We start from the raw sequence: 23,834 nt of genomic DNA, 5'->3' as shown, positions 1-23,834 counted from the left end.
AATTAAAAAATCTAGAAATATTTATCATTATTCTAGCTAATAATGAATTACACTTATAATGTTCTTAAAGCACACATTGGCATGAATATAACACACACATTCAATACATGTGCAAGTCATAAAGTGATGAAAGTGAATTACTATACCTTCAGAATGTTCAACAGCATGTTTCCTTGCCTCATTTATAGCATGCATGGTGACTGAGGGAATGATCTGCTGAAGCTGTTTTTTTGTATGAGAGCAAGCAATCATGGACAACAGTCGTTTCTTAACAGCCTTGTCTGTGCTTTCACAGTACAGTTTAACAACAAGTTGATCAAGTTTGCTAGAGCTTGTTTCTTGCTGCTGCTCTGGCTCGTGAATGAGCTTTAACAATTCATTTCCCTGTCCTGGAGCTATACCTAAAATAAAAAAAAACTGTAAATATGGAGCACAAATATAATATATGAGAGACAAAGAGAAACAGTGAGACAAATATCGAGTCATTGTAAAATATAGATATACATGTACTACTACTAGTATAGATTTTATATATAAATGAATAAAGTTTTTGAGAGAAAGAAAAAGAGACAAAGAAAGACAGATCTAAAGTCACCATAAGATAGAGAGATACTACTACTATTTCAGAGAGAGGTAAAGAGGTAGAGAGAGAGAGAGAGAGAGAGAGAGAGAGAGAATCTTGATTCACAGAGAGATAGGATATTATATGAATCAGTTAAAATAAATATGAGAAAGAGAATCTTGATTCACAGAGAGATAAGATATTATATAAATCAGTTCAAAGTTAAAATATATGAGAGAGAGAGAGAGAGAGAGAGAGAGAGAGAGAGAGAGAGAGAGAGAGAGAGAGAGAGAGTCTGAGCCAATAAGAGAAAGACAAACAGTCTGAGTCAGTGAGAGAGAGAGAGAGAGATAGTCCTATTAGAGAGTCTGCGAGAGAGAGAGAGATAGAGAGAGAGAGGGGGAGAGAGAGAGAGTCTTAATAGAGCATTATATAACTAACTGTGTTACAAAAAAGAAATAAAACATACTCTCAAGAACTAAATTGACTGCTTCTGTGGCTTTTCTCTTAAGCAATCTTGTAGTGGAGGACTTAAGGCTGTCCAGCCTCTGATGTACTTTGAATTTAAGTGGGCTCATCTTCCCATGTCCAAGCAAAGTTACAGCCTTATTGAAAATATCTAGAGTGTTGTTATTTTCTTCACTCCAAGATGAGGATTGTGATGATGGTTGAGAACCAAGAAGCTGTCAAAATTAAGAAAATCAGTTTTACAACCAAAAATCTATAACTAGAGCTATATTTTTACTACAACTACTGAATAAGTGTAATTTAGTCAACATTGTTAACAAATTTTAAACAGTTGCATACATATATATTAACTTGATTTAAACTAACATCCATTTACCTGGTAGGTTTTATCATAAATATGTTGTTAGTACATGTCAAGTGAATATTGCCCAATAAAAATTAAACAAGTAATTTATGTAGTACATTTTTTTCATATAATAAATTATCAGTGTTTTGATAGTAAAAGTTAATTAAATGATGAGTTGATTTTGAAATGCTTTATAAGTACACCACGACCAAAGTTGTAATCAGTTCAAGTATAGTCATCACAGATACTTACACCCACTGAATCTTCATCAGAAAATATCTCCAGGTGATCATCAGTTTTCCAAATTTCATCTTTTTCTTCCTGTATAAAAATAAAACTTTCAATTAAAATGCACAATTATTTTATCAATCAGGTTCTAATTAAAATCATGAAATACATAATCAAAAATAAGGAAAGCTGATTATCTTTATATGCATATTCTTGATTGTCATTGATTTAACCAAATTACACATACAGTGATATAGGATAAAATAAATCATCATTGATGATTTTAAAATAAAAATATCCATGTGTACCATATCTACATTAACTTCCTTAGTGTCCTCAATCTTTATTGGTGTCAATACATCTGGATGTGTACACTTTGGTGGTAACTGTAAAATATAATAATTAACAACTACATGGAGAACTTAATGTATCCAAACCAATTTAATCTTATTTAACCACATTCAAACTATAAATGAAATAATTGCACATATATATATATCCATTCCTCTTATATTACTGTGTCAACTTTTCATATCTTACTTCATTCTCAATCTTGTTCGAATTTTCCATCTCCTTGTACAATTCAAATCTACATCTCCGACAAATGCCTGGACAGTAAAAGAAGACTTTGAAGTTAATTTAATGGCAAGATTTGCTTATTAAATTAAAGGTTAAAAAAATTTTAAAAAGATATAAGTAAATATATTGAGAGCATATTACAGCATTTTCTGAAATAACAACAATATTTACATAACACTATACATCTGTAATTAATCTTAACACAATCTGCACAAATTAATCTTGAAAGCCCTTCATTTACTTTAGTGAAAACAATTTTTAAAATTAATATTTTATCTTGAACAGTGTTGAGAGTTTAAAAAAATAGACCCCCTGGGGGATTTGATCCTGGTAATATTAAAAGACCATCACTTTTTTTTAAAAAAAATTGAGAGTGAATTATCCTGAAACTAACCTGATCCAACAGGCACTAACTCTCCTTTGTGCTCAAGGATGAATCTAGACATTTGTGGTGTCACTGGCCGTTCCATCTTTCCATTGTGAGAATGGTCTGGATATGAACACTTCACACTGTGTCTTTTCTATTTTACACCGAGTTTTGCACGATGATTAGGGCATATATTAAAATTATTCAGAACAGGCGAAAATAATCCAATTCTGAGCAGAAGTAAATGTCCCTCAGATGGAATGCTGTCCTGTCCAAGTTTTAAAGACCTAAGATGCCCGCTTACATCTTTTGCACAGTCAGAAATTTGAACAAATTCCCTTTCAGATGGGAAAAACGCTGATAATCCGCATGTGATGTTCGAAAATGCAGAAAAACTGCATTTGTTTTTAAATGCATAATTTGGATGACAGTCGTCTGCCATTTTTAATGGACGGAATCTTGTTTCTAATTCAGAAGAGTTCCAGAAAGGGAGATAATCTTAAGGATTAAACTCCTATTGTTTAGACAGTTGTAAAAATCTTTTAGTAATAGAGCCCACGGAATTTTAATATGAAATCGATAGTTTATCATTTAAATGAATATATTACACACATATCTTGTTAGCATGTATCTGGTCTTTGTAAGAAATTAAACCCAAAGCTACTATGTATACTATAGAAATAATAGGCATTGCAGAAAAAAGTCAGCATACTTTAAAATGCTCTCTTTACTAAACCACTTAAGCAAATTCCTTGAAATTTTAAACATATCATTTTTTAATTAAGTCCAACCCAAATTACACTGTAAAAGTTTATTTCATGATATACCATGTATCACATTTTTTAAAGTTTGTCTGGTTTTTATATGGACTGGTACTTAAAGATTATTTCATATTTAGGAAAAATATCAAAAGTTAATTTTCCTAAACATTCCTAATATTTTGACGATCATGCATTAATAAAAACTTCTATTTATTTTACATCCCAGTAATTTATTGTCAGGGTTGATGCCCACTTATAGCTTTAAATCTTTTTGTAAAGTTATGTCGGTTATCTCTGCCCTCAGTGATGGCCTCATTCATTTGGGAGACTATATTAATCGCCCTGATTACAATTACATCCTGTTTATTTCATGAAATTGACAGCTTTCTCTGTAAATGTTTATCCGATGACAGATGGAGATCCTCTGAAATATTCAAAGAAGAGGGTACATGTAAATGACAACATCTATATTTGTACAGATTATATGAAACACACTAAATAAAATTCACGAGAAAAAAAATATCTAACTTTACTAATTTAAAGAATTGAGCAAAGTAAAAAAAACACATTTTGCAAACCAAATGTATGGCAAAAATGTGTACTTTGATCTTACAAATCAAATTCGATCCTTTATCAAGTTAAGAAAATGTCATCAATTCTACGGTGAATAAATATCAATTTGTTGTTGAATAACTCCGACAGAACGATAGCCCAGGGTTTGACATCTTTTTTCAAACTATCAAAAATTCGAGATGCATATTCAGACAAGTGGTAAATATGTTGTTCATTATTTTCAAACAATTAGTGATATCCTATCACTTTCGAGTTCTCTAGATCTGAGCTAGAAAAACATTTTTGTTACATACAGGAGAATCGTATTCAAATTTCGTTTTAAAGAGGTAATATGTTGTGCTGGAAACTTAATTACCGTTATATTCAAAAGTGGTTTTAACTACGTGTATTCAATATTAGGAATAGATAGAATATTTTATTTTATTTTATTTCATTCCAGTAAAAATAAATATTTTTGTCCATAAATACATGTAATATATAATTGCACAGTGTAACCTAATCTTAAGTTTCAATTCATACAGTTGCCTTGTGCTACAGATTTTGATTGGATATACATACTAGTAGATCTAATTATCACTGATTGTATTGTCAAACGCAAAACTACATAATCATAATTACGGATAAACCCGTTTATTTATTTTCTATAAGAGAAATAACACATAAAACCACAGTTCTAGAATTATAGTATACCTACCCGTCATCGACCTCACAAACATAATAATAGGGGCCAGAACAAGTGACATCAGCCCAGTCTCCATGAAACGGTTCCCACATAATCAAACAGTTCTCACGTAGGTAACAGCAAGGTTCTCCCGGATGAAACAAGTTAAACGTGATAGGCTCGTGACTTGAGGAGTATTCCCATATGCCTTCCTCGACCAGATCCGATATCCCCAGATAAAAACTCTTGTCTGTTAGTAAAAGAACATTTTTATAATATACCGTTTTTTTCCGAAGTTGCGGTCACCATAATGCTCTTAAAATCCACAACATCCAGTTGTCAAGTAATTCAATCAAACAATTAATTATAACAAAAAACCATAATATATCAAAATATTGTTGGCACAACTTTGAACATAAACTTGTGTGGTAACAATTATTTGCTATTTAACAACTTGCTGTCTTATTCAAATGCAAGATTAATCAGTTATTTTGTCACATTGACACAACTCCTCTAAGTTATCACTAAATGAATTCAACCCAGTTCTCAAACAAGCCTTCGCATTTCAGAGTGTGGACACGTCAGTATTTAGAACTGGTGCAGCAACTTACATGTACTTGCATGGTAACACTGAGACTGAAGACATCTTTCAAATTTTATATATTCATATTTTATATATCGTCCCCAAATTTATTTAACTGTAAGCATCTGAATCTTATTACATGTAGTTGTAAGCAAGGCTTGCATGTCTGTGGATATAATGAATTGTTGGTTCTTCAATCATCTCCAAGGTACACAGCTAAATTAGTTTCTATAGGATTCAACGTCACATTATTAATGTCATTTAGGCTGACAGCAGCGGTATAAAATAGGAAGTCCTGGAACTTGCTGCCGAATGCCAGTTGAGGATCGGCGCCATCCAATGATTGGTCATTGAAATGTAATCTCGAAATGCTTGTACATTTTTTCTTTATATTAATGCAGTATTCAATTGTGATTCGTTATTTTCTAAAATTTATACCATATGTCACAATATAGCCATGACAGAACAGTCATTCATTTCTATACTGTCTTTCAAGATAAGTGAACTTTTCACCGTGTTTGGAAAGTTCATTTATCAAAGAAGAATGCAAGCCAGATTACTAGTCCTATTTCTGTATTCCCATTTTAATCAATCCCATCACAGCTGCACAAGTCAACAATAGCATCAACATTATAACATCCAACCTCGCTGTTCCTTAATTCACCAATTTTATATATTGTTTGTAATTTATATATATTTGTAATGTTGATTGCTAATATCAGGATAGGCTACCCCAGTCTTAATATTATCTTGCTTTTTACAACATTTGTCTCTCTTTTATTGCTTGTTTTGCACTTGTATGAAATCAGAAAAGTATTCAGTATCCCCAAAGTCGTGGCTTTGTGATAAAGAAATACTTTACAAGCCATTTGCTGTCCACCTTTCAGGGTTATCGGCAATTATGACTCATTGTCTTTGAACTGAACTGTTGGCTGCCAAATGCTAGTTGAGGATCGGCGCCGTCCATTGTTTTGTCATTTGCACTGAAATCTCGAAATACAGTATTTGACATGCATTGATTCGTAATCTAAAAATTATACAATATGTAATAGTACAGCTAATAAAGTATTGTCATTCATTTTCTTTACTTTTTTTCAAGTTAAAAAGTGTATGATTTGTTCATGAAGCAGATCTCTAATACCACATGCAATTTTCATCCAGTAAATGCGTGCGTGCGTATATGTTTGCGAGTGTGTATGTTACCTATTGGCTAACGACTGGCTGTGACTTTTAAGAAAGTGTTACCTAACGACTGGCTGTGACTTTTAAGAAAGTTGGCTTCCTGTCTGGATTTTGGCTCAGCAAGTTTGGAACCAAGTTGCGCACATATACTCTGTATTGAAACAAAAGTCAGTCGAACATGGTATTTTTAAGCGTCCTTCTATGTGAAAAAATTGCTGGCTAGAAATATGACGGTCAATCAAAAAAGGACTTTACTATTATAGCTTTTTTACTTAACGTCATATTATTACTAAATTTGGCAGAAATAGTTTAGCAGTAGTTTTAAATAGTTTGAAATTAAAAATTAAACATATGTCTTTATTTTTAAGAACTCCTAGTATTCAAAATTTAATCCTGCCAAAATGCGGTCACGGCGCACGGTCAAAAGTTATGTTATGTCAACAAAAAACATATGATGGCGAAACTAATATTTCTAATATTTCTACAAATTGGACTTTAAACCAAAGAATATTGAAACCTCAAATTGAGTATTGTCTTGCTATTTTAAGTTAAATAAAATGACGAGATATATAGTTTCGTTGAACAGATATGGGTTACTAAAGACAGGTTGTCCTATTTAACATAACTAAATAAGTTAACGTCGCCGACGTCACGGCGCAATAAAGATACAAACAATACGGATTAAGCTCGCGGAAAAACCTTTGCAAATGGTACAAATGCTCAACAGTGCAAATCATATGTCAAAAATTATTTGCACATATGCGTTTAACGGGAATATATTTTGTGGGTGTTGCAGTAACTGATTTTTGGACAGAAAACAGAGTTTATGTGATTTTTTGGTCAAAAGAATGAGTAACTTCATCTGACGTGCAGGGTTTTCACACTGCAAACGAAGAGACATACGGTAAAAAAAAAAACCTGTAAAAACCCCAAAACTAACTTATGATTTTTGAACAAATGTGAACAAATAAGATGGCAAGTACTATAGTGTTGTTTATAGTTGTAAAGTTAAAAGCAAACGAGGCTTAGTGTGATATAAAGATTGGGTATTTTTATTAACTGTACGTGCGTCATCTTGACGTCATGTTTTGAACGATACCATGCGCCGTGGTGACGAAACATGCTGTTTAAAATTGTATAACAAAAACACCTTTTCATCAAATGAAATGAAACTTTGTATACCATAAAAAGAAGTGTAACTGCATAAATTAATATGTTAGTTGTGATTTTTATAAAAAAAAAAATATATATATATATATGATAGACAGCTACATTGTCTTCGTATTTCCTCGTATTTTTTTAATGACCATCGTACAACAATAAATAACCTCGATAATTAGAAAATGTATATTCAACTTTTAAGCTGTTTGGTCCAACGTTTTGGTTTAATTTTAAAGAATCAAATAATTTTCCATACAAACCAATTTTCTTAGAAAGTTACAGGCTTTCGCCTGTTTACACCAGCAGAATCGATCTCGTTTCAAATTTAAATATTTCAGAGTATATAAAAATAACTTCTTTACGAGCAAACAAAAAACCCCACCCAAATGCACCATGGTAATGTTAAGAAAAGGGAATCGTAAGATTGCATCCCTTCCCCCCCCCCTTTTTTCGTTGCAAAGTTTTATCTTCAATTGACTATATAAAAATTAACCAATATAGAGTTACCCCCCCCCCCCCCACCTCCTCACTTTTTGGTGAGCATGTACTCAACTGAAGTGAAATGAAGGAAATTAACAATAAAATTGAAGGGGCAGCATGCACCCCACCCCTTCCGATTTGGGTTTTCACGATTTTTTGAAAAGTTAATTTTTTGAATTATCATGATTTTCTTTTGGGCTTGTCAAGATTTTTTAATGAGTCCAACCCACCCCCAAACTTTCAAAAACGATGCTTCGTGTCTGCCCTGTATCTGTAATTCTCAGCAAAACTATCGTTTAAATGCGAACACAAAATTTGATATAAAATCGAACCAAGCAGCTTTAAAGATCAATTAAGTTTTGGTCTGTTTAAGATGTATAAGAATAAACGGCTTCTGACTTACACCAGCGTCTGCCCAGGAAGCTGTTGTATGACTGAAAAAGTAACACTTTCCTTGATAGGGCACCCATCCAGTATAGCAGCCTATTATAATAAAAAAAAAAGTCGTATTCAATTTACGAAAGTGGGATTAAAATAATAATGACCCTCTCTTTTCTGGGCCAATTCTGAGGAATCTCGATCTTAGCATTAGATTGATAGTTTTAAAAACTTATAAAGTACCTACCATATATTTCTGACAGTAAACACACTGAAATTAGAAGTTTCAGTGCCATCTTTAAACGGTTAAAATAAATCCAAAAAAACTCCCACTGGTTTTACAGGGAAATAGAATACTGATAAGATATTTGGGACGATTGCAAGGTACACTTCGTACCGCCCGCCCCAACTCCTTAAGTGAATTAATAACTCAGTAACTATTAACGAACTAAAAATTAACATCAAAGAACACTCTATAGAGGTGTGTTTTTCAATGTTCAACCCTTTGTGAGCTGCATGTTTTGTAACATTGTAAATCACCACAACATAATCTCTTTTTGCTAAAATCGTGCATATAGAGTTATTACTAGTACTTAACTAACCAGACTTACATGGATTATAAACAGGTGAAATTATTCTTGGGGTTTTTTCATACATTTTTACTAGGAAAATTAAATGGCAGGATAACTCGATTATATTGGCTATTAATCAAGTTGACACATGTGATTATATCATTCCTTATCTATTGGTCCAGACAATAATGTCTCATCATAACTATAAGACTTGATCGGAAATTGTTCATGTAGGTGGTTTTAATCTACCATATGATATGAACAACCCTAATCAACAATGATTACAAGACTCTTGTAAATTTTAATTTTTGTGTCGTAAAGTGAAGTTAGGTTGGAGACACACAATCGTTCACCCATGCATCCTATAGATAATATATAATTTCATGATAGAGCTTTGATTACTTTACGGTTTGAAAAAGGGAAATCAATTTTGAAAATTCTTTTGTTCCATATATCTCTAAATATTAGTTTATGTTAGTTCATCCATGTCCTTTGTCTTCTTTTTGAAATTGAGTTTTATTATTAAAAAGTTTTAATATCGAAAAGGCTTTGCATATGTGCTGAATGCAATATGTGTTCTATTGCACAGTAGAAATTCTTTTCAATACATTTGAATGCTTATAGAATTTCCATAATACAATTTGTGATATTTATATTTCTGCGCTCCTTCATACAAAATTTAAATCATTTTGCATATTTCTGGTTAACCCGGGAGGGTAGGTATTGTTAATACTTTGGAGTTGATATTGTGTATGAGTACATTTAAGAGTCAGTATTTTTTTAAGGTAAATTTGGTGAAATATTTCCCTCAAAATTAAAGTATACTGATAGTTTTTATATTCGGCGTTCTGTAACTCATGTATGAGTCATATTTTGGTTGTTTACAGAGATATATTTACATCTACCAAGTATTATTCCCTCTATTTCTTACGGAAACTTATAGTTACATGTAATTCATAGCTCTATAGAAACAGCCAGATTGAAATCTAAACGCCCCGTTTATTGATTGGTCAAAATCTACAGAGTCTGAAACTGACAAGAAAGTGACAGGACCAAACTTGACACGCCCAGTTTATCGATTGGTCGAGACCTACAACTACCTAGGAAAAATCACGGACTGCACGAAATAATCATGACGACGTCAGACTCAAAGTCTCACAGGAGACGATTTGGCTGTTTCTTTTAGTTAACGTACTTACGTACATTAACAGTAATTTAGTGAATTTTACTTACTTTCCTTAGCTAAGCTGTTTGTATTGTATTGGTTGTTTATTTAAGCTTTGAATGTTTTTCGACGACATCCAAAAATAAGCATTGAATGTTTATATTTATATTCATATTTATGTCTTTTTGTATGAAATATATATGTATCGTCCCTTAAAAGCCATTAAATACGCTCTCAGTCAGGGATATGAAACATACATGGAACAGCCATTTTAAAGTTACATGCATTTAGTTTTCTTCTGCGACTAAAAATATAGTGCGAGAAACTTTGTAAAGAAAAATTTTTTTTTATCAAAGAGTAGGATAAGATTAATTTTGAAAAGTGAATATTAAATTGGTCATGTAAGATTGAATGTTTCATTTAATCTTACAGAAATATATTCTAAACACGTGAAAACGTTTATATTTGTGCTCAATGCGCATCAATTACAGTGGTAGCAACGTTATTGTTGACAAACGACACGCACGATTCTGATACACGAACGATCACGCACGATACACGAACGATCACGCACGATACACGGACGATCACTAACTTACTGAATCTTCACGATACACGAACAAAAACGATAAAACACGCAACCGAACGATTCTACACCATTAAACACGCAAAATCAATATTAATTTTTAAGATTAGAATTAAGGAAACGTATTTCTTTAATTTGTATTGCTTTATGTTTGTGTGTTATTGAAAAGCGGCATGTACTTAAGTCACGCACTGTTTTGTATTTTACGAGTTAACACTTTTACACACCCATACACAAATATATAGGATTCACACACAAATTAATATTTTGTCTCCATAACAAATATTAACTTCAGTTAAAGAAAATAACGTGTAATTGAAATGAAGATAATGCATAAACTACACGAAATTATTTACATACGAGTTGACTGTTTATGTAATTTAATTCTCTTACGTACGATTTAATTTTGCGTGATACAGGTAAATTTGTTACCTTGTTCCATAGAATTTCGATTTTTCACATCCAATATTTTCATAATGTACAGTAAATAATTGATTTATTTCTATTCATTCTAAATTTTAAAGCGTTTAAATAAATTTTATTTCAAACAAATGTGTATACAATCTACTAGATAATAATGCGTATCGTATTCTCATTTGAAAGAAAAACGTTGGGAATAATCGTTTAGTTTAAAACGGGGAATGGGTAAGCTTAGCCGCTTTCATTCAACGTGTCGCTTTTGCTAATATGATTGAAATTATTTTTCAAGAGACAATTGATGCTTGATATAGGCTGATTGTAAAATTAAGCAAAACTAACTCGACCGAACAAAGGATTGAATGAGCTATAGAAATAAAAAAAAAATGTATTTAAGGACGAAAGAGAGAATGAAAGTTAACAACTGTCAATGTTCTTATATAATAAAAAGTTTTAAATTCACATTGTTTTACAAAAACTACTTGTCTTTGTTTTAAGAATAAATCCTGGCATTCCGTAAAAAAGTTACAAAACGAAAAAAACCGCACGATCACGCACGAACACGCACGATAAAAAACGCAAACCAATTTTCCTGATACACGCACGATCCCGCACGTTACACGAACGATCACCCACGTTACACGAACTATTTAACACGATTGGCTTGTCAACAATAACGTTGTTACCACTGTAGCAAAGTGTATTCATTTAACAATAAAATGCTTTTTTTGGTGATTCATTCGGGATATGAAGGTAGCAACATAACCTGCGTTAGCGGGTTATGTAAATTTTTCTGCAATGATCGCTACCTTTATAACCCGCCTGAATCATCAAAGAAAGCATTTTATTATGTATATTAACATCTTTCTTTTAACTGATTAATAAATTGAAAATGAAAAGTTAGTAAAATTCACTAAATTACTGTTAACGTAAATAAGTATATTGTACGTTAGCTAAAAGAGACAGCTAAATCGTCTCCTGTGAGACTTTAAGCCTGACAACATTTCATGCAGTCCGTGATTTTTCTTAGGTCGCTGTAGGTTTCGACCAATCGATAAACAGGAGGTGTCAATTTCAGTCCTGTCAATTTCTTGTCAGTTTCAGCCGCTGTAGATTTCGACCAATCGATAAACGGGGCGTAAAGGTTTCAGTCTGGCTGTTTCGAAAGAGCTATGAATTAACCATAAGTTTCCGTAAGAAATAGTGGAAATAATACTTGGTAGATGTAAATAGTTATAGAAAATTGAGCGTCGCAGATTTCCAATGCAAACATAAGGGGAAATATACACTGAATGTAAATTCTTGCCAAATTGTTCGGCATCTTGTCGACTACGTGCATTGGCCGTCCTTTGTGTCTTCGTCAAATATGATTTATTAATTTATCGATCAAGTCTTCTTCTTTTTACTTTTTGTGTTCTTCGTCTTTTTAAAAACCACCCTTTTATACTGGAGCAAACATGACAAACACGTTTTAAAAAGAATCACCGTTTAATTAAACTATTCAGACATTCACGTTTAGTAAGATCGTGTCCCTAAATCTGATCATGTTCGGCTTTCAGCAGGTAAGTTGTTTTCAAATCAGAGAAAAAAAATAATATTTAGGTAATTTGATATTCTGGTATTTTAGATACAGTATATGTGAATAGTGTTTGTTATAAAAAAAAATTATCTCTTTAAAGATACTATTAGAGAAAAATGTTATCATCTTTTCGAGTGTATTCTTTTTGATTTTTACCCGCTGTTAAAAGAAAGAGTACATACATATCAAGAGATATCGAGGAGCGATCGAAACTAATTTTCGGTATATATATCGTATACTTATAGAAAATATGCCCTTTTCCGCCCTGTGGGATATAAACCGAAAATTTGCCTACCCGTGTTATATAAACCCTAGGGGTGTGATATATGTATAATATTACACCCCTCTCCGGCAATCTTTGGTGTCATATCAAACCCATTTCCGTTAATCATCGGCTATTATGACGTAGTTTTCGTCTTAATACCTCTAATTATTATGGTGGCATATCTCTACCCCTTATGTGCAAGTTATTTTTCTATCAAATATGTCGACATGCAAGATAAATATGTTGACATGCAAGATAATTATGTCAACATGCAACATAACTATGTTGACATGCAAGAAAATTGCAATTAAATGGGACTTATAAAAAAAATTCAAAATATCTCATAAATCACCCACATGTGATATCCAAGATGCGATATGCTACTTATCCATGTCGACATGCAACTAATTCATGTTAACATGCGAGATAAATATGTTGACATGCGACTTATTTACATGTATGTAAACATGCAACTTAGTTATGTTGATATGCAAGATAAATATGTCTGTACTGCCTCGGCGTCCATTGCGTCTATCGAACACAAGCGGCGGTTAGAAAGTGATTTACTTTCTAAATCATAATACATTCCTAACAATTCCTACGTCTATATAATTATTCTATTATATCTGGTTGGTCTAGAAAGCCACGTGACAGGGCGATTTCGTAGGAAGACAAATATAATTAAATAAAAAATGTTAAATCATTATGATTCTCTCTATATCATAAAACCAACTTAACTATCTATGATTCGAAATTATGAAAAAAGTGAGACATTTACAAAGGAAATCAAACAATCACGTTATTGCTATTGAAAATTTAAATAATTTTTAGAAATCAACGTATTTTGTATAATCATATGTTGTTCGTCGAATCAAACGTATTTTGCATTAATTTTGCATTAATGTTAAGGGAATATGAAAGTTTATTTCCCAAGAAAAATAAATTTTCCTTGGGCAAAGCCCTCGGAAAATATGATTTTTCTAGGAAAAATTCCCCTCACCATCATGCAATAAATGTATATTGTCAATTGTGGTTTGAAACAGAGATGCTTGTACAGGGTATATATACTGGTGGCAAAGCATGGCTTATTGTAGCTGCAGGACTGTAGCTCCCGGTCTGAAAAAATTCGGATGGACGACCTGGGAGCTACAGTGCCTCCCATAGTAAAAAACTGCAATTTAATTACGGCGCACAAAAAAATGCGCTAGGCTTTGACTGATTAATATCATTTACGATCACATTCTGTACAAATATTTAATCCCAAAAAATTCCTCGGACATTTTACTACAGATATTGTCACTTCACTTGCCTCTGATATTCTTTTAAACACCATCCCCAGCATGCCCAGCCCTGTTAATTAAAGTGGTGCAAGTTTGTTTACATTTTAAAATGGCGACTCTCGATCTCGACGTAAATTAACATACTTCATTTTCCGAGGTCGGTTATCATGTTTAAGAGAAAGTCTGAGGCAAGTAAAGTGATGATAATAGTAGTAAATTTGCTGAAGAATTTTATGGTTCTAATTATTTTTACAGAATTTGTGTGAAAATAAGGTTAATAAGTCCAAACTTAGCGCAATTTTTTGTGCGCCGTAAATTGCAGTTTTTTACTATAGGAGGCACTGTAGCTCCCAGGTCGTCCATCCGAATTTTTTCAGACCGGGAGCTACAGTCCTGCAGCTAGGCTTATTGAGGCTGTTATGTCGTGCAGTGATAGTAAAACGTTGTTATATTACATGAGACACGTTGAGCAACAGTCTCATGGTAGCAAAACACACGCATATACAGCAGCGATTCATCGTACAACCTTTACAAATCGTGCATCACTCTTGCGAGTACACAATACGTTGTAAAGGGTTCGTACTAATGTTAGTGTGTTGCACTGCGATGATTCGGATCGCATTCGGTCACGTCTGAATAATGTGCATGTCCACTGTTTTAAGGAGACTGGATGCGAGCACTAAAACGCATGCAACGAATGCAAGAGCTTGTGCAACGTATGCGAGGGCTCCTTCAACATATGAGAGAGCTCGTTCAAATCCAAAAAATTCCGGTCGCAAAGTGATGTAAAGTGCTCGTGCGCCAATTGTGAAAGGGGCTTTACCAGTGGAGTGATTGTTCAACCATGCGATTGTTATTGTCATTAAAATTTAAACCACGTGGTCTTATTTGACCAGTTCAGTTTCGCAGAAAAATTCGTGTCTTGTAGTTATTGCCTGTTTCCTAAAATCTGGATACTTGTTGTCTAAAAAATCTAGACAGTTATTACATAGAAATATATAGGGGGAAATCTTTAAAAATCATATTCTTAAGGTGGATCTCTACACCAAATAAGTGTAGGAGATTTTCGTTGCATGCATTTGTTACAATACTAGGCACAGTATTCAACAATAATAGACCTCAAATACAATACACTATTTTCTAGAGAATTTTTAAAATATCAGTCTGGTTCCAGATAACCCCTTATTTATCAAATTTTTCAACATTTCTGTTTTAAAATTCTTATGAAAGTGAAATGTTATTAAGTATAGAAATGAAAAACAAAAAAAAATCATGAATGAAGTTTGTATGGTTTTTATTGGAATCCACATAAATATGAAACTAAAATATAAAAAAATTCTTTTAAGGCAAACTGCTGGACAAAATCCCACAAAAACCTGAAAATCTAAACAATATTCGTTGGTTAATGGGATGAAGAATAGAAATTGAATGAAATTGAAAAATTAAAGGAAATACTCAATTATTGCAAAAATCTTGGTATGAAAGATCCTGTTTAAGAGTTGTCTTTCTTTATTTTACATGGTCTCAAATATCATGGGATCAATTTTTTAATGAATAAAAATCACGAAGAATGTTTAATGTCAAAGTTTCAATGAAAGTCTTTTACTGCAAATGTTTTTTTTTTTAATTTGGAAAGTTAGGATCAATTCAAGAGATCGTACTACGGTACTTTCGTTTTATATTCATCATACATATATAGTTTAAATGAAACTTTGACATCTGCTTACCTATATCGATAATCCGCCACATATGTATGATCGTCTGTTGCAGATGACATGACAAAAATGTATTGCCAATAGCAGCAGAGCAGGGAAACGGTATATTATTTAGATTCCACGTTTTCCGTACAAAACAGCTGATAATCAATGTTAGTTAAAAGCTTTAAACAGGAAGAAAATTGACATATTTTCTAAGCATTTTGGTGATTTCATTCCTATCTCACCTCCTTAGTTAGAAGAGTTCAATTAAACGGTGCATAGCTATTTTGTACCACGACATAATGTTATCAATCCGGAACACAATGGCGTTTCGAACGGAAGTCAGACATGTTGTGACGATGTAGCCTTCCACCTTAAACACAATTTGCCTAGGAAAGATGTAACTTTAGTCAGTTCAGATAGTGTAGTGTTGGGCCACATGGGGGGGGGGTCCAATTTTGCAATGTAAAATATTTTTTATTCACAATAAATGGTTTTTCCTTATTACAAGCATTTTGACGTATATTGTTGATTCTTTAAAATTGTGTAGACTCTGGTCCCAGGAAAATTCTTGGGCTTCACAAGGGGTTCAAAAATTGATTTTGTAGGTTTATAATCCATATATCAAGAGTTGTTTAAGATCTTCTCGAGAACTGCAATGCTCAATATGTAATATGACCGTAACATCATCCTGTTACAAAGGGGCCCAATAATAATCACAGAATATATATATGCAGGGATTTTTTTATACATGATCTATTATGCTACATTGCTCAGATATTTTGTATATGACTCTCTAGAGCTGATTTTATTATGTCTATTGTTGCTCAGGTCAGCGATGTGGCCTATGGGCCCCTTGTTTATATATATAAAACAGGTATTATCACCAAATATTTACATTTTCCAGTGTCTTTGCCCGTGATAACACTACGTATCGATTTTGTACTATATAACCCATAACTTCATATGACAAATAATTGGGGCGCCAGTGGAGTTTGCTTATTTTAATATATTTAAATATTTAATCGTACAATGGCTTAAAATTTTATAATTATAAGTAATAAGGAATTAAATGAGGTGATAATTTCAGTCGGGGCGTGATCAAATCCATCATAAAGCCGGGCTTTATTGGATTTTATCACGCCTCGACCTTATTATTATCACCTCAAAATACTCAAAGAATGATTCCTTAATTACATGCGGTAACAAAAAGTATTCAAAAGCATTTATTTTGATGATTATCTATGTATCAGGTATTTAAGACTAAATGATTTCAATGTTGTATTTTTGGCAAAACAATATAGACGAAAACGGCTGATAATGAGTCTACAAAGCAAGCAGTAGATCCTGGCTTTCCAGAGACAGATGTTACTCTTATCGTAGAAGATCAGAAGATTCATGTCAACAAAGCGGTCCTTTCTGAACATTCACCTGTGTTCGGCACCATGTTCAAGAGTCAATTCAAGGAAAGGTCTGCAAAAGAGATAACATTAGTCGACAAGAAAGCAGCAGATGTTGTTGAATTTCTGAAGAGTTTCTATCCGAACATGAACCATCCCATAAATAGTAAGGCAAATATGATTTAAGGGGGACGGCTTTAATTTAATTGCGCAAGTTTTTGCATATTCAATCAAAGAACGTGTATTTGGAGCTTTTTTTGGAAACTGTTTTGAAACCGTGCGTGCAGAAAATAACATCTCTGAAGTTTAATGCAATAAAAACAAAATAAAGAACAACTCTTTTGCATTTTTCAGGAAAGTTTTATTTGCACCCGATTTTCCCGTCATTTCGTGCGTGAACGTAACCATTAAGCTTTGTACTATAGTCTGTCCCAAGTTATTGCTTCCAACACTTATTGATGATATTTAATAAAAAAAAAAAAAACACATACCTATGAAAGAAATACAGCTGAAATCGATAAAAGGGAATATATCCAAGATATCTTCATTGAACAATTTTCATTTTTCACTTAAGCCCCTCTCACAATTAGCGCACGACCACTTTACACCACTTTGCGATCGAAATTTTTGAGCTTCGCACGAGCTCTCGCATACGTTGCACGAGCCCTCGCTTACGTTGCACGGGCTCTCGCATTCGTTGCATACGTTTTTCTGGTCGCATCAAGTCTCCTCTGAATAGTAGACATGCACACTATTCAGACGCGACCGAACGCGATCCAAATTATCGCAGTGCAACGCACGAACATTAGTACAAAAGTTTGACAACGTTTTGTGTACTCGCAAGAGTGGTACACGATTTAAAAAGATCGTAAGATAAAACGCTGGTGTTTATGCGTCTGTTTTGCGACCGTGAGACTGTTGCTCAACGTGTCTCATGTAATCTTGCAACGTTTTACTATCTCTGCACGACTTATCAGTCTCAATAGGTCATGCTTTGTTACTAGTATATATACCCTGTATAAGTATTTCTGTTTCAGAAAAAAAAATTACAATATACGTTTTTAGCATGATGGTGAAGGAAATACATGTATGAATCAAAGATTTATTCCCTCAAGAAAAATCATATTTCCCGAGGGCTTCGCCCGAGAGAAATTTGTTTTTTCTGGGAAATAAATCTGCATATTTCCTTAACATTAATGCAATAAACGTTTTATTAAAGCAAGCAACATATGATTACACAATATACGTTGATTTCTAATATTGTTTGACTTTTCAATAGTCGCAACATAAATGTTGTGATTGTTTGATTTCCCAAGTAACTGTCTCACTTTTCTTTCTTAAATCATAGATGGTTAAGTTGGTTCTGAGATATAAAGAGAATCATAATGATAAAATGTTTTTGATTCAATCATATTTGTCTACATCGTATGCTCATATCGGCTTTTTACATTCCTATGACATGTCATGTGACTTTCTAGACCAATCAGATATAATAGAATAATCATATTGAGGTTTAATAATAAATGCTGCTGCATATCTGTATCTTCTTGGGTGGCATCTTTTCTCGCTTTCAACTACATGTATGTCTACTGAATATGGGCGGTGTATATACCCCCTCTGACCTTGAAACGCATAATTGCACGTTCAATCACATGGCGCACGTTCAATCGTCCTATCACCTAGTCTCTCGTGCGTTCATATCGTATTATCTTTCAACAGTTGCTTTCATTGTACAACAGTCGCATACAGACGCAAGATATATCGCAAGATTCAATGCGTTTACATCGCACAACGCTCGCTTAGATCGTGCGAAATTCGTACGAATACTTTTTTCATATGGGAATATTTCGGTAACAGTTGACGATTCATATCTAATATTTTCGGTCGCACGAATATTTGGTCGCTTCTGCTCGTGCGCCAATTGTGAAAGGGGCTTAAGAAAAGTTCACAGGAATAAAAACGAATTTCTTACGGAGATTTATAATTGGAACTGTTTACATTTTTTCTCCATTCGGTAATTCTCGGGATACCTCGCGCAATTTTTCAACATGATCATCCGGGCTTATTAATGGCTAATGCCATGCAAAATCCCCGTAGACTTTCTTTTTTTTTTTTTTTTTTGGTTGTGTTTTGAAACCTGAAGCGGTAGAAGGGGCGTTTCAAAACAGATAATCTGGACATTTTTCATATTAGTGGATGAACGAAGTTTGAGCACAAAGGTATTTATGATTATCGAAACATCAAGCAAAAAGTGGTGGAAGCAAAAAAAACTCGGGACAGTGTACAGTACGTTATAAGAATGAAACCATTGAATCAATCTACGTAATATGTAGATTCTATATTGTAATATTTTGAAATATGTTTTGAAATGAGGAAAATTGCAATTTCCTTTATATCCATATGATACATGAACCTGTATTTTGAGATGACCTTTTTAAATTCAGATCGTCGTACATTTTCAAAAAAATTTGCATATACACTAAAGTTAGTTAATATTGCACATAGTTGAAATGAATTGGTTTTTCTTTTGTAGTTTTTATGCAAACAAAACTAAAAGTCTGCCTCCTTTAAAGTCAAAGATACATTGTGAAAGAACACCTCCAATCTGCTGTTGTGCCTCTGTATATATGTTAGATGCACATGTAGTAATCAATCGATTAAAACTAAAATCTGAAATTTGAATACATTATATTGCAATATCGGGAAAAGCATGATGTAATAAGCATATAAAAAGTACCTCATTGATGATGATATAAATCGGTACAAGTTTTATTAAATATTTTACACATTAATATGATATAATCCTTAATATGTTGAACCATATTTTTTTCATTTTTGTATATACTGTCCGATCTTTTTCTAAACTTATTCTTTATCATAGAAATTAAATCCTAGCTGCATGGTTCGATAATTAGATGAGCGGACAGGGATAAAAAAAAAACCTTATCTAAAAATGCATGATATATACATGTACGTGTCCTTAATACTGTTTTTTGCAGCTGATGAAAAAAAACCCCACTTTTTTAAATGAAAAACATCAGGTTTGGATCTATCAAAACAAAAGCAATAAAACAAGAGTCCCATCGGGCGACATCGCTTACCTGAACAACAATGACTTTATATGGGCGTTCAAAGGATATTGTGCGATATGGCCCCTCCGTAGAATAACAAAAAGTAAATACCCTATAAAACATTCAAATTTTACACTTATTTTTGCATAAACTTAATTTTTGACATTGTACCTTTATGGAATACCGTTTTTACCGAAAATAAGAAGATCCTAAGCAAGACATAAAACTAAACTTTTGGTAGAGGTATAATGTTAACATCCAACTATTCCCTTAATTTCGCTCTGCCTCGCCCCCTTCCCCCACTTTATAAAGTGATTAAAATATATGAAAGCATATATAGGTACATTGTCCTTCTCAACTACTTACTAGTTGTTGTTTTTTTTAATATATTATACAATGTAATAGTTATTGTATTTTATTTTTAAAAATTCCTATATTTGAAAAAAGAAAATTGTATCTCAATGCGCTCAATTCCTCAATTTAAAAATATTAAAAAATTTAATTGGTCTTTTTAATAATAAACGACTGCTGTTTACCTGGCGTGAACTCGTGTGTAGTTTTATAACCTTACTCACTTGATCGATGAATACACTCGAATAAAAAATGTTGTCACGTGATATGTTAAAGAGCTATTATAATCAATGTATTGACAGGCATACCACTCTATTTCATTAAGGTAAACCTATTATTTACATCTGAATACAAAAAATGGCTACAAACCAGAAAGATTTTCCGCTCTAATATTTCCTATGAAATAGCTACCTATTGCCTTTATCCCCGTAACAGAAATGTGTCAAAACTTTGCAAACTGTTTGAACGGTGTCATTTTTATTTACTCGTGTCTGAAAAACTATCAATTTAGATGTAGATTAAATTTTCATATAATTCATCATATAAAGTAGTTACAGCATATCATCCATTGATTTTTTGTACTTGAGTATTTAACGTTTAGCGAGACATTTTTAATGATCAACCAAAATGTCAGCATCAATCGTAGAATTATAAGCAAGATACAGAGCTCACAATTCGGCTTTAATATAGTTTGAGTCATTTTTTTTTTTCCATATTAAGTTTATTACATTCAACTGAAGATTTTTTTTATTTGATACATTTATTTCCTATTCAGCATTTAAAATGTAAATGAAAAAAAGAAGAATGGCCTCAGCTCTGTGAATAAACAGAGAATTGTGAGCAAAGTTCTGTATATTGCTTATAATTCGAAGTTTGACACTCAAATATGGTTAGTAAATAGATAATTGTAAACAAATAAATCAGAAGATCTTGCAATAAAACAAATAAAGAGCACAATTTATTTTTCACAATGAATCATATATATATATATATATATATATATATATATATATATATATATATATATATATATATATATATATATATATCGGCGACATTAAACTCTGTTTAAACTGAATAGACTCGAGAAATGCTGAGCATCTAGATCTCAACAAAACACATTGCATTAATCAACCATTACGCTAAAGATCACGATAGTGAATTACCGATAGAATACCGATAGAATGAATTTTAATTTAGTGTGTTGTCAATGCATCAGATTTTGTTTATTTAAATGTTATACTTAAATATTTATGAAAGTATACCCCCCCCCCTCCAAAAAAAAAAAAAAAAAAAAAAAAAAAAAAACGTGTACAAGGATTATCAATATTATTATTTTACATGTTTTAATATTATAAGGCATAATATATGGGTAATTTATTCTTCCAGGTAATAATGTACTGCAGGTTCTGCCTTTAGCACACGAGTACCAGTCCCCTCTTGTGGCAGATTGTGAAGACTTTATGATTGCAATGTGTAAACCAGACAAAGGGTTGGCCATCAGTACACTGCTGGACTACATCTTGGCAGGGGACAAATACGGCTTGACGAGGTTTCTAGAGGCTGCTGTGGAATTCTGTGCCAATATTGATTACCAACTTTTAAGTGGAAAGTCCAACTCTGTTGACCCACCTTTTGCTATGAATATTAGTAATAGATCTGAGGCAACAATAGCCAAACCTATTTCTTGGAAATTCTCTGAAATAGAATTAAAAACTCGATTTGCAATAGCAGAGAAAAGGCTATCACTACTAGAGAAAAGTAAGAGTGTTGTGTTATCAAAAAAGAAATCTTTTCACCGCGTTCCAATAGTATGAAACCAATCAGAAAAAGTAAAAAGTTATTTGTAATTTTTACTAAGTGCATCATTTTATGGCGCACTACAGGGATGTATTTAAAGCCCATTTTGTATTTTGTGTCTTGACACAAACAATTTTTTATCATTAAAGCTTGAGTCTTGATTTACTTGCTTTTTCAATAAAAAAAAATTTAAGTGTGGGCTTCAGCGTTTTATGAATAAAACTGTATAGTAAGGTATATCTTTATATAATCCCTGGTTTTAGGTAGTTCCTGTTACTTAAAGAGAACCTTTCAGATCTCTCGAGATCTTCCCTCTGAAGTTAGGCTTAGATACTATTTTTTTCTGTGATTTTTTGGTATGAAAAGTAAAGTCTAATGATACTCAAAAAACTTTTATTCATTGCTTAATGTAAAATGACTTTTGAATTAAGAACAACTTTTTTCAGTTTTGTTGTTTAGGTACAGTGATAAGTATCAGCTGTTCCGTTCCAGAGTCAAGCTTCATAATTATATGTTGTCTTTTTTCTTGTTGTCTGTTCGCTTTTTGTTGTCTGAAAATGGCGCTCTATAAAATATAATGACCAAATATTACGTCACAAATGACAATATCAAGTTGATTAAAGTGAACACAAAATTTAAAATCCAAAATAAGACAAAACACATGAAGTAAGCTTATAAGCTCCTAAGGCGTGAAGGATGGGAGGCTTATTTAAGTTTTAATTTTATTTCATGCGCTATTTATTAATTTTATATCATTAAAATGAAGTAAGGTTTAACAATAAATATTTAAAACTTGAGATGTTTTGCATTTTATTTCCCTTTTTCTTTCAAAAGTGAATTAGATTTCAGATCATGTACTTTCCTAGCCGTGCATTTAATTTGTTTGCAAACAGATCCATCCCAAAAGGAATAAATAACGAGTTTATTTGAGCAAATATCTTGCAATTAAACCACAACTGTTTGTGCTTTTGGTTGACACATCCAGCTCTCTCAATCTGCAGTCCGACTGATATTTCCAGGAGTATGGTAAGAGTTATTTAACTTTTCAGACATTACTCCCAATAATTCCTTCATGTCCTTGCAATGTTTGTTAAAATGAGCGATTTTGTTTCTCTCATCTTGTTTACGTAACGGCAAGTCACTGCATTTATCATATTGTTCATCTAAAAATGAATAACTTTACCGCAGCGTTTTCTTTGTTTTCGGTTACTGGGTTTACTGCAATATTTGCAACTTTCAGTTTTATGGCATTTATGAAAAGTTGTTTCTCTACTGGACTCCATGTACACCCCCTCCCCCATTCTTTTAGAAAAATTGGCAGT

At 32.6% G+C, this 23,834-nt stretch overlaps 2 protein-coding genes, 1 long non-coding RNA gene and 1 pseudogene across 3 annotated transcripts; 1 reads left to right on the top strand and 3 right to left on the bottom strand.

Moving 5' to 3' along the window:
- Positions 1–182: 182 nt before the first annotated feature.
- On the bottom strand, positions 183–3,429 carry LOC128178408 (uncharacterized; annotated as a pseudogene).
- Positions 3,430–3,657: 228 nt separating this feature from the next.
- LOC128178409 (C-type lectin domain family 17, member A-like) lies at positions 3,658–8,728 on the bottom strand. The gene is made up of 5 exons (XM_052845550.1): positions 8,577–8,728; positions 8,355–8,434; positions 6,374–6,461; positions 4,579–4,795; positions 3,658–3,735 (listed from the first exon to the last, which is right to left on the bottom strand). Exons 1-5 carry the CDS (start codon positions 8,623–8,625, stop codon positions 3,711–3,713), a joined length of 459 nt encoding a protein of 152 aa, XP_052701510.1. The 5' UTR covers positions 8,626–8,728; the 3' UTR covers positions 3,658–3,710.
- A 3,841-nt stretch (positions 8,729–12,569) lies between these two features.
- Positions 12,570–22,673, top strand: LOC128175322 (uncharacterized). The gene is made up of 3 exons (XM_052840857.1): positions 12,570–12,631; positions 17,195–17,456; positions 22,102–22,673. Exons 1-3 carry the CDS (start codon positions 12,614–12,616, stop codon positions 22,527–22,529), a joined length of 708 nt encoding a protein of 235 aa, XP_052696817.1. The 5' UTR covers positions 12,570–12,613; the 3' UTR covers positions 22,530–22,673.
- On the bottom strand, positions 15,471–16,318 carry LOC128175323 (uncharacterized). The gene is made up of 2 exons (XR_008242664.1): positions 15,921–16,318; positions 15,471–15,569 (listed from the first exon to the last, which is right to left on the bottom strand). It is a non-coding gene; the product is annotated as an uncharacterized LOC128175323 (long non-coding RNA).
- Positions 22,674–23,834: the final 1,161 nt, after the last annotated feature.

The sequence above is a fragment of the Crassostrea angulata genome, chromosome 3 (genome assembly GCF_025612915.1).
Source record: "Crassostrea angulata isolate pt1a10 chromosome 3, ASM2561291v2, whole genome shotgun sequence".
NCBI classification, from domain to species: domain Eukaryota; kingdom Metazoa; phylum Mollusca; class Bivalvia; order Ostreida; family Ostreidae; genus Magallana; species Magallana angulata.
Note: the sequence above shows the minus strand (reverse complement) of the source record. Positions and strands in the feature narration are given on the sequence as shown.